The sequence below is a fragment of the Gymnoscopelus braueri genome, assembly GCF_963280865.1.
Source record: "Gymnoscopelus braueri genome assembly, chromosome: 20".
Taxonomy (NCBI): domain Eukaryota; kingdom Metazoa; phylum Chordata; class Actinopteri; order Myctophiformes; family Myctophidae; genus Gymnoscopelus; species Gymnoscopelus braueri.
The window spans coordinates 44899451-44911968 of NC_137622.1; the positions used below are offsets into that span (position 1 = coordinate 44899451).

Consider the following 12518-nt stretch of genomic DNA (forward strand, 5'->3'; position numbering starts at 1 on the left):
GCAGATCTACAAGCTCGCCAGGCGTTGGGTGCTCCATTGTGGTCTCGACCCACAGGTTGAGAACCACTGCATTAAAAGCTCCAAGCAAGTTACATGTCTAGTATGTTGTTGACCACGTAATGTAATGTTTTTGGTTTAGTGATAGGCTACTCCGTGGCGCGCGCGCGCCTCATTGTATGCTGTCCAAAATAACAGATCTGTAAGCTGTCGACACAACATGACGCAGCGCCGTTGATAGCTTGTATGTCTGTTATTTTGGGTAGGTAGGCGACGCACATACGCATCGCAGCAATGTGTCTGGGTTTGAGAGGCTTTGATTGATGTAAACTTAAAGTTTAGCTCTGTTCGGGATTACTGAACAAAGGTGGATGATGAAAGATAACGGGGACAATATGGATGTAAGTTAACTTTAACTGCGTCACTTCAGAGGAAACTATGGAGCAACTTCAGAGATGTTTACACACCCCTGGAATCCATTAGAATGGTGGAAATAGAACGATAACAGCCAACGTGAGTACATAGGCTATAGACCTTTCCTAAAACTGTCCAATTTATTATACCCATGTGCTACTGTTTGTCTGTGTACCACGTAGGAGCGTTGTCGCAACATGATGTAATTAATTATTTGGGAGCAGCCGGTGTGTAGGCTACCAATAGTATAAATATTTTAAATGGCTTTCATATACTATTCCAGATCTGACTAATATGACAAGCTTATTGTGAACACAATAGGCTACAAATTAATATAAAAATGTATTTGGATAAAATAAAATAAAAGAAGGAAAACAAGCCCAATGCGGCTTATAATAATCAGACCAGGCAACAGTGCAGAGACTGCAGACAGGGAGATAGGCTAGAGCATATATTGGATCGGGGATGACGGCTAGCGCAGTCTTCTCTTAAAGGCAATGGCTTCTGGCACGGTGATTGGTTTTATCATTGTAACGCCCAAACCACACCTATGCATAATGTAAGGGGTAGCTCAGGTGTTTGGCGGGTGAGGGGGGTGCCACAGAATACCGAATTTTGCAGGGAAACGCCTCTTGCCTAGTCCGAAATCCGTAATTAGTGGTTTGTTCAAATTTCACCCTGAATAGAGCCCACTGTGTTTCACGTGCAGTGTGTGTGCGCGTGCGTGCGTGCGTGCGTGTGTGTGTGCTTAACTCTATAAACGCCATTGACTCGAAAACGCGTCAATAACTACTTAATCCACCCACGCCATTGACGCGTTAGACGCGTTGGATTTGCGTTCATTGTTTAATCTCTGATCGCGCTATGCTGCTTAAAATTCAATGTTATTCTCGAGTTCCACTTACTTCACCCATATCTGCATCCGGTTTCATGTCCTGGGTTCCGTTTCCGGTTTTTGATTATTTTCCCCCGGTCATTTCGTCCAAAATAGGTAAACAAACGGTTTTTCACACGGTATGACGGACAAACGGACAGCTTCTCTTCTATAATCTATGGTCTGGGTGACGATCAGTCATCGCCGTCGTGTATCACAACGTAATTCTGACGATCAAAACAATCTGGGAGGACGTCACATCCGTTTTCATGGTTTTCCCTGTCTAATCGCCCAAGAAGGTAAACAGTGACACCAGGAGCTGATCAAGCTATCATGTGCTGCTCTCTGGTGGCGGATTTGTGCGGCGTCTTTAAAAAACAGTCTGATCAATTATTTTCATGAAAATTTTCAAAATATAAAAATAAAAAAAACACAAAAATTGCTGGCAATGGGGGAGTACTTTATGAAAATACTCTGGCAGTCAAAGAGTTAACAGAGTGCAGAAACTGAGGAATGCATCTAAATCTGACTAAATCCCTGAGTTCAACTGTGCAAATCCTATCTGTGTCCAGCCTCCATAAGCTATACGCCTGTATAACATAGGTGGTTAATGTGCAAAACACCTACTGAGATGAAGGATAAAGTGGTTGCCCCGCCTGGTGAGGAAATGTTCTGGACTGAATGTCCACATTCTAGCAGAGACATTCTGTCTCAGTCTAAACAGGAGGCAGGGAACGCTGTTCCAAAACGTGGAGCAGATGTACTAAACCACAAGGCTGTCCCATGTGATCAGCCTGCAGAACGCTGATGGATGGTAGGACTGTTACATGGTACACCCTGAGGTTCCTCTGAGCAGGGAGGGGGGGGGAAGGAAGGAAACCACGTTTCCTGGACTTTAGAAGGAAAGCCAACAGAGAGATGGACTCACACTGGACTGGTCATATTGGGTGAAATCTGACTTGGACAGTCTTAACACTTTACCTGCCAATCACGAGTATAACCGTTGATGAAAAATACACCCGTTTACTGCCATGGAAATCCATCCACGAGTATAACCGTTTTTCAAAAAAAAAAAAAAAAAGTTTTTTTAAGTCTTTTTTTTTTTCAATTTATCCACACAGAACCAGAGATATCACGATCCAAAGATTTCTAGCTCCATTCACTCCTTGGTTAACTTATTACTTTAAAATCCTGTATCTCGGCTCCTAAAAATTAAAAATTTAAACACTGGCACTGGGGGAAGTAAAATTAAAAAAACCCTCTGGCAGGGAATGTGTTAAAGGGATAGTTCACCCCCAAAAATGTCATTTTTTCCTATGGATTAGTCACCCCATGGAGACTTGAATTCATGGATATTTGTTTGTTTTGGTCTCATTCCTAAGACAATCATTTTAAGACCGGCAGCGGCTCCGGTAGGAGCTCCGGTGTGTGTGCGTGTGCGAGTGCGAGTGCGTTTGCGTGTGCGTGTGCGTGTGTGTGCGTGTGTGCGTGTGTGTGTGTGTACCTTTGGGGTCAACCTGGGTCAGGTAGTAGAGAGTACAGCAGTTGGTTCCATTAGACTGAACCAGGTATCCTGTCAGCAGAGACACAGCTCTCACATAGTCCTTCTTAGGAGGATATTGCTGCAAAGGACAGAACATTATCTGATCAATGAACACAATAGAAACACAATAGAAACACAATAGAAAATGATTCAAAGGGTGATTTGGTGGAATGTGATCCTTATGCATGTTTATATATTTCCATATATATCATACTGTGTTATGATATATACTGCCAGGCTTCACAGTCCACTATAAAAAACAATTACATGACAATTAAATACAATGAAAAGGTTAAATACTGGTTGAAATCAAACAAAAGACACTAATATGTTATGCACGTTTTAAAACGTTTACATCATCGCTTTCATGACTATAATTTGGGAACGTTATTGCTTTTGTACTTGTTTAAATTAGAGCTTTTTGAATGTGCTTATTGTTTTGGGGGTCTTTTTATGCCTTTATGGTTAGGACAGAAGGCTGACAGGAAACGGGGGGGAGAGATGGGGAGTGACGCGCAGCGAAGGCCGCCAGGATCGGGACTCGAACCCGCGATACGCTGTCAGGCTACATTGAGCCTAGATGCCCACCTCTATTTCTTTTGGTCTTTTTATGCCTTCATTTAGAGAGGGATAGGGGGAGTAGGCTGACAGGAAACGGGGAGAGAGAGATGGGGGGGGGGGGGTGACACGCAGAAAAGGCCGTCAGGGCTCGAACCCGCAACGCGCTGTGAGGCTACATTGAGCCTAGATGCCTGGACCGCCACGCTACGGCCCAGGCCATGATTGGAGTATTTTTTAACTAGGTAGATATGTGTATAGAAAGGCCTAACCAGGGACAGAGGGGTCGCAAATTAGCCTCGGCTAGAAACCAGTTTCTTGTTTCTATAACTTGCTACATAGTTTTCTGTATTGTCCCTGTCAAATAAACATATGAAAATAATTTAAAAGGTGTTGGTTATATAACCTGTAGAGCAGCTTTCTTTGAGTCACTGTGACTCATTTCTATTGTTATGTTGAATACAAACTGTCATCACAATGAAACTTCTGCTTTTCACCACTGAACGACCAGAGATAACCTGGAAGTTATAGTGTGTGGTGTAACCAGTACAGTGTACGTCTGTAAAGGTGTACAATACTTAATGTAGCAATGTAAACCAGGGGTCTTCAACATATTTCAGCCCAAGGACCCCTTAGCTGAGAGAGAGCTGAAGCAGGGACCCCTCACTACATCAAATGATGTTGCAGATTAAACTTTTTGGGCGGTGAAACCGCCCCTATAAGTGAGGTTTGGAAATTTGTACAATTATCTTGGGCGGTGAAACCGCCCCTATAAGTGAGGTTTGGAAATTTGTACAATTATCCTGCGCTGTGATTGGCCAATCACAATCTATTCAGGACTGTGATTGGCCAGTGTCACATGACACATGTGCATAGCCCTATATAAGAAACCATAACTTTAAAAAAAACATTAAATTGTTTTTTTAAAGTTATGGTTTCGTCCATCATAAAGAGTGTTTCAATAAATGTATTTATCTTTTGTACATGATTGGTTGACTCCATTCAGTATTGTGATTAGCTAGCAAGACACCGCCCACTTCACACAGGGTGTGATTTTTTCATACATAGATAGTTTCATAGACTTGTTTGACAGACACTATCATCAGTGTTTGTATGTTTTTTTGTTGTTGTTAATGTGTATTTTCAGACATTTAACTATCTAAACCCTCAATACTTTAGTAAACTTGACCTTTGGCGCTGTACTTGGTCTGCTTCTCTTCGCTGAAAATAGGGATAATAGGGTTCAAGTGTTTAATGTCTAAAAAACTGTTCCTATCACACAAAGATTTAGCGGCCCCCCTGTAGTTACTCTGAGGACCCCCTAGGGGTCCCGGACCCCGTTTTGAAGACCCATGGTGTAAAATACAATGTGTAAAATGTATAAGTGTGAAGTAGTAAATGTGTAAATGTTACCGGGTGTTTGACAGAGTAGTTGATGATCAGGTAGTCGTTTCCCAGAGGAAGCCATGACCTCATGGTGACAAAGTCTCTGTTCTTCAGAGGACTGGGACACTTCCCTAGAAGACAAAGACACACATATAAAACACAACAATAAAACACAAGAAGACATTTGGGACACAAGAAAAATATAACCAGAGAAACGTCTGTGAGTTTCACCATAATACAGCAGTAAGAACAGAAACAGTTCCTGGGTCTTATTCCTAACACCAGCTGAAGTGACTAGAAACACATGTTGTTCTGTTGGACCAACGTTGGTTCAGCTCAGCCTGTAGCGACGGCCAGGAGAGCAGAACAATGGGTTCAGAACAATGGTTTTAGAACAATGGGTTTAGAACAAAGAGTTTAGAACAACGGGTCGAAACTACGATACGATGTGATGTGATACCAGAGTGTGGTCTAGCCAACACCAACTCAGGACTCCTGAATCTCTGCCCTCCACACTCTCCTGTCTAGCATCAGGGTCTATAGCTCTACAGTGTTGTTAGCTAAGCTGTCGCCGTGTCGCGTCACAGTGCATCTACGTAGATGGTGCAGCTCTTTCCTTTCCTGGCTTTGCCCTGCGTTGGCTCCCATAGTGTCAGTTTGTCCTGCGTTGGCTCCCATAGTGTCAGTTTGTCCTGGGTTGGCTCCCATAGTGTCAGTTTGTCCTGCGTTGGCTCCCATAGTGTCAGTTTGTCCTGGGTTGGCTCCCATAGTGTCAGTTTGTCCTGGGTTGGCTCCCATAGTGTCAGTTTGTCCTGGGTTGGCTCCCATAGTGTCAGTTTGCGTGCCACTATAGTTCCAGGTGTCTGACGCAGTGCCCTGCCAGCCTCACCCTTCTCTCTCTGAATGTGTCTGTGACCCGTGAAGTGATAGATTAAACGAAACACGTCTTTCAGATTTTTCATATTCCATCCTGATTGGCTAAGATTGGTTTCCAAAGTTTGCAGCAGTGCTCCGTTTTGAACAAAATGCCTCAAATCATGAACACAGCGTGCGATTGCGTGAAACTCTGCACGCACATTCGAACAAATGCCACCCTTTTAACATCGACCTATTATAGCACCACCAGGAGGCCGATTTTTGCAAAACAATACATTTTTATATTACTCCAACAAATTGTGTCCCAACATCACGCAAATGGTGATCTTTATGGTCATGTGATCAAGACGGATCCGTCTGATTGTCTATCCTGATTGGTGAGTTCTGAACATTGCATGGCCCACAATAACCTACCTGACCTGGCGGAGACCTGTGCTCCGAGGAGCACTTCTTCTAGTTTCTCTATTGGATAAAAAAGGTTTGGGAACCACAGCAGTACAGTGTCTGCCATCTGCCACACTCTATTGGTTCTCAAAGTGCGGTCTGGGGACCCCCAGGGGTCATTGAGGGGGTTCCAGGGGGTCCCCAGCAAAATCAGTTTAACCACTTTAACTCTGCAGTATATACAGTATGATCTACAAGCTCACAACGGGTTGCGCTGCGACTTGTTGTGAGCTTGTAGATCTGCTATTTTATGGCTGATTTTGACAATAATGACATGTCCAAAATAGGGATTCTAACAAGCTTTTATGTTCTTTCTTATTTCCTTGATTCCCTCTCCTTTTAAATTGCCCCCTCCGGCAGCCCCCACTCTGAACACCCTCCTCTATGCAGTATATCGTGTATCTGCTCTAGCATAGTGTAGCTCTATGCAGTATATAGTGTATCTGCTCTAGCATAGTGTAGCTCTATGCAGTATATAGTGTATCTGCTCTAGCATAGTGTAGCTCTATGCAGTATATAGTGTATCTGCTCTAGCATAGTGTAGCTCTATGCAGTATATAGTGTATCTGCTCTAGCATAGTGTAGCTCTATGCAGTATATAGTGTATCTGCTCTAGCATAGTGTAGCTCTATGCAGTATATAGTGTATCTGCTCTAGCATAGTGTAGCTCTATGCAGTATATAGTGTATCTGCTCTAGCATAGTGTAGCTCTATGCAGTATATAGTGTATCTGCTCTAGCATAGTGTAGCTCTATGCAGTATATCGTGTATCTATAGAGTGTAGCTCTATGCAGTATATAGTGTATCTGCTCTAGCATAGTGTAGCTCTATGCAGTATATAGTGTATCTGCTCTAGCATAGTGTAGCTCTATGCAGTATATCGTGTATCTATAGAGTGTAGCTCTATGCAGTATATAGTGTATCTGCTCTAGCATAGTGTAGCTCTATGCAGTATATAGTGTATCTGCTCTAGCATAGTGTAGCTCTATGCAGTATATAGTGTATCTGCTCTAGCATAGTGTAGCTCTATGCAGTATATAGTGTATCTGCTCTAGCATAGTGTAGCTCTATGCAGTATATAGTGTATCTGCTCTAGCATAGTGTAGCTCTATGCAGTATATAGTGTATCTGCTGCAGCTCCTGAGGAGGAAACAGCTTCTTGTTCCCTTGAGCAGAGAAAGTGCTGAACTCTCTCTCTCTCTCTCTCTCTCTCCCCCCCTCCCCCCTCCTCCCACACATAAAGTGTTTCTAGCATATCGTTGCTGTCAGACACAAACCTCTCATCTCCACATTCTACCCTTTTGACTTTTTCCTAAATTAACCCCTACTTGATCACACAACAGCCGTTTCGAGCTTGTAGATCTGCTACTTTGGATGCTTTTTCATTTGCATCCTGAAAAGTAAGAGTTTTGGACATATGAGGTTTCCACCAAACACAGATTATTACTACATCCCTGCACTCACTCACTGTATGTGAATACATGAATAAAACCTTTAGCCTCCGTGAACCACTGCAGCACAGACTCACTTCATAACATATTACTGTATGTTGTAGCTGTAGCTGTCAGGTGGAAAACTTGTATGTCCAACACTGTAACTTTTCAGGAAATGATCCACTGTAGTTATTATTTAGTCACAAGCTCTTGTTTATACCTTTCACTGGTTCAACATTTATGAAACACACAGACACTTATAACCACTTTCATGTTCTCTCAACACATTGTGGGCCAAAAACGGTCCGGACCGTTTTTGGCCCATTTAAAAAATATATATTTTCCCCACGTGGGGGCGCTCTAACGAAACTTTGGGATCATCCAAGGAGTCTCTAAGAAGGAGAGGCCGGATGTGAATCCATGTCAAAAATGCTTCCGGTCGTCCGCTCCAATGTTAACTCCTTGACTAAAAGCTTAATATCTCCATTTATTTTTAACGTGGTGGAAGTGAGCCGTTTTCGATCGGCGATCACTCTGCAATGGAGGATCGCGTTAGAAATATTATTGTTCCAGGCGTTAGTCGGGACCCTAAGCCGTCTCGCACGCACGCTTTGTTTACATGCCCGTCCTCGTCGGGGCTTCTACAGCACGAAACATATCAACGTAAGTGGATGGAAGATATGCTGGCACTGGATGTACCCTATTTGAATAAACCTCTGGCACACCATGTGTTAAAACAGATTCTAAAATAGCAGATCTACAAGCTCGTACTGCTGTTTTCACTACTTTTGTGTGACACACTTGTACGACGAAGTAGGGCATTCATTTATGAAAATAATTAGAATTATGGAGATAGCAATTGATATGTTTATATAATATCATTCTATACTGTATTATTTTTTTTTTTCTTCTAAATTTTTATCCCGCGATTTTTGTAACCCATTTTTTTCACCCGGTACCAATTTCCTAAGTGATCCTGGGCGCTACACCAGCGCTATACCAGTCCCCCACAGTAGGGAGGCCAGGGCCGAGCTCATGCTTCCTTCAGGCATGAGAGCCAACTGACCTTCTTGTCACCTGACAGGGGGGAGTTTCCCTGGTTGGACGTAGCGCGTGGAAGGAACACGTTATTCCAACCAGTTCCCTTCCCCTCCATCAGGCGCCCCGGCTGTCATGGGGGAGGCGGTATAGCGACCAGGATTACTACATGTTTTTGTGAGGGTATTAACTACCCTAGGAGACACGGGGAGAACATGCAAACTCCACACAGAGTAGGCCCTTTCGCCAACCCCACCTAGGGTATGGGCGCTGATGACGCGGAGGAGAAGACACGCCCCCAGCGCCCACAGCATCCCCCGGCGGGAATCGAACCCAGGACCTTCTAGCTGTGAGGCGACAGCGCTACCGACTGCGCCACCGTGCCTCCCTCTATACTGTATTTATAAGCAGATTGGATATTTATTGTCTAATTAGACTAACCTTTTTTATTTTTGCAATTTATTAGAAAACATCATTGCATAACAGTATGAATTATGATGTTTCTTCATTCAGGAGGACTGCTCTAAGATAACATCATGTATTCAGTATAAGCCTGTCTTCAACGTGACTGTACATTCTATGAGAGAAGCTGGTGTAGTTTAATGACCATGACCTTGACAAGCTGAGTTACAGTGAATTAGACGCAGTTAGAAGAGAAGGAGCTACAATCAATGTTTTCTCCTCTGCTCCCAGACGATACAGTCTGACACAAACACTTTGATACGCTGTCCATTGAATTCCTAGAATCTAATCAATAGTCAATGTCCCTCTGCTGAAAGTTTACACACACACACACACACACACACACACACACACACACACACACACACACACACACACACACACACACACACACACACACACACACACACACACACACACACACACACACACACACACACACACACACACACACACACACACACACACACACACGTGACAGGTCGGTTGAGGTGACCTCTTCCTTGTCAACATATTAACACTACCCAATTCTGACATAAATAAGTTACTTGGTGATGACAGACAGACAGACAGACAGACAGACAGACAGACAGACAGACAGACAGACAGACAGACAGACAGGTAGTGGTCTTACAGCTGTAGTATCCTACATCAGCGTTGACAGGCAGACAGACAGACAGACAGACAGACAGGCAGGCAGGTAGTTGTCTTACAGCTGTAGTATCCTACATCAGCGTTGACAGTGAGACGGCCGATGTCGTAGGTGTCAATCATGTTGCTGTCCCACTTCCTCCTGTAGCTGGTGTCATGGAGGACATCGTAGAGTGTCTCTGCACTGACGTCCTTACATACAATACGCATCTGTAGAGACATGAAACACACATTAGATACTGTCGTCCTTACATACAATACACATCTGTAGACATGAAAAACACATTAGATACTGTCGTCCTTACATACAATACACATCTGTAGACATGAAAAACACATTAGATACTGTCGTCCTTACATACAATACACATCTGTAGACATGAAAAACACATTAGATACTGTCGTCCATACAATTATGGGTGTGTGGGGTACGGACGGTGTAGACTTGGTGTAGACAGACAAGAGCGGTCTAAGTACATTTGGAACTCAGGTCCAGTTTATTAAGTCTAGATCAGGGGTCGTCAAAATTTTTCAGGGAAAGGACCCCTTAGCTGAGAGAGAGATGAAGCAGGGACCCCCACTACATTTTGGATTCATGTTAAACGTGTGTTTTCAGACATTTAACCACTTGAGCCCTCAATACTTTGTAAACTTGACCTTTGGCTTGGTACTTGGTCTGCTCTTTTTACCTGTACACCAAACCTCTTCGCCAAAAATAGCATGCCTTTTTATAGCATGCTACTTTCGGCTAATGTTCCCCCAAAGTCCCTATCACACAAAGATTTGGCCCCCCTGTAGTAACTCTGAGGACCCACTAGGGGTCCCGGAGCCCCTGTTGAAGACCCCTGGTCTTAAGGGTTAAAGTGGTTGAAGTTTGCACCAAGGAGTGATCACACCTATACCACTACTGCTACAGCATACGTAGGTCACATGTTTGTAATGAAAGTGTAGCTCCAGGTGGATTGGTTCCAGCATCGTCAGGTGAGGGGGGGAGGGGTCATGATGATGTCAGACTGGTTACTGGGGGGCGGGGCTAAACACGTCAGTACTTTCCAGTCTGTCAGCAGATCCACTGTACTGGGGGGGGGGGCTCAATGAAACAAACGCTGCATGTAACTCTATCAGCACCGCCCCAGCGCCCGCCTGCCTACTGCTGTTAAACATTTATAAACACACCTCTCTTTATCTCTCTCTGTCTCTCTGTGACAGAGAGACAGAGAGAGAGACTCAGTCTCTCTCTCCGCCTCTCCCTCGCTCTCCATTAGGGTTTAACACCGGGATTCCCGGGATGCGGGAATCCCGGGAATCCAGAGGTTATTTACCGTCCCGGGAACTGACTTCGGTTCCCGGGATCCCGGTGTTTTTTTTTTCTTGTTAGAAATGAATACTAATTAGTAGAAAGGCCTATCTACAGCGCGGAGGAATTACTATTATAAATAGCCAAGTTACTTGCCGCGTTGCCGACCAGGGCAGGGTCCCATCGTCCCGTTGTGAACCAATATGGGACGCACTGAATGTTTAACAGTAATGAACAAAATAAAACACAAGTGGCCGTGATGCCCCATGCCTGCCCTGCGCACGCTGATTTCACCGTTTCCTCTGCTGTCAATACGGTAGACACCAGTTGACTAGTTGAGATTCAACATCAAGTGAAACGCTGCATAAACAGTGGGTAGGTTTGATTTCGAGCCTATATTCCAGCTGAAAATGCGCGCAAGCCAAGCAATGCTTTTGACAGAGAGAGGAGAGACTGGAGAGCTGGAGAGAGAGAGAGGGAGAGAGAGAGAGAAAGTATTAGACCGATGTGGTCCGATTTTTTTATCATCATTAATGAACCCTACCTACACTTGCATTTTAGAACGTTCAAACTACCATTTTACTAGAACTACCCAGTAGAACAAGTGAACTGCACAACAGCTGTCTGTCTCATTGATTGTCAGTGGCAGCGCATGCATGTGCACATCAAAATCACACTACAAAACCCGACATTTGATCAACAACAAAATATAGATTAATACATTTGACAACATACAGCCAACATCCCAAAACTGAGTCTTAATATCCAGCAAGTAGCCTAATATAAATTAATAACTGCAAACAAATTACAAGTTTAGGCTATCAATATCCTACAAAAGTAGAGATAAGCTGTGCCCTCACCAGCGCTCTGATGGACAATAAATAAATAATCCTTTGGCAACAACATCCATGTTCTGTTCTCTTGTCAATAATGATACAAATGGAACATTTATTTCAGCAGCTAGAATGTGATAGTTTGACATTGTTTGAGTGCGTTTTGGGTGCACATCGCAGCTCCTCGTTTAAGTTAATTGTCTTCTCCTGCTGCTGCGCAACAGGGCAGATCTCCGCCAAGCCAGGCCAATTAAGAAATACTATATTTATTGATTTAAAAAATCAACTTAAGTCATCATTAGTGCAAGTTCATAGGTGGACACAATAGGACCATTTGGGCACCTCGATGTAAAATTGGCTATTTAAGTATCTACATATAAATGCATTTTAGTGGGCACTTATTTTTTTCTTTTTACCCTTTAACGGGAATTCCCGGGAAGCCCGGTTAAAGGTCTGAAAATTCCCGGGAATTAAAATTAGCTATTTCCCGGAAAATGTTAAACCCTACTCTCCATCTCTCTCTCAATGGGTGTCCCAGCTGTTGAGGTTTTGACATTAGGACAGGATCCGCGGCTCTGGATCTTCAAATAGTAAAATCTACAGGAAGTTGACATCTTTATTTAAAAAAAGTTATTGTAGGGCCTACTGGGTTTGGTTCTATATTGTCAGAACCAGCTTTGTTTGCGTTCGTTTATGAGTTATAAGAGCTCCT

The 12518-nt window shown here is 43.6% G+C and overlaps 1 protein-coding gene across 2 annotated transcripts in view; it reads right to left on the reverse strand.

Annotated features, from left to right (window-relative positions):
* stard15 (StAR-related lipid transfer (START) domain containing 15) overlaps positions 1 to 12518 on the reverse strand; it is a 26895-nt gene that overhangs the window by 5349 nt on the left and 9028 nt on the right. For both annotated transcript variants that reach the window (XM_080416833.1, XM_080416832.1), the window contains 3 exons: positions 9739 to 9886; positions 4800 to 4903; positions 2790 to 2907 (listed from right to left, as the gene is read on the reverse strand). In XM_080416833.1, coding sequence (XP_080272959.1) covers positions 2790 to 2907; positions 4800 to 4903; positions 9739 to 9886 — 370 coding nt within the window. The remainder of the gene's footprint in view (positions 1 to 2789; positions 2908 to 4799; positions 4904 to 9738; positions 9887 to 12518) is intronic.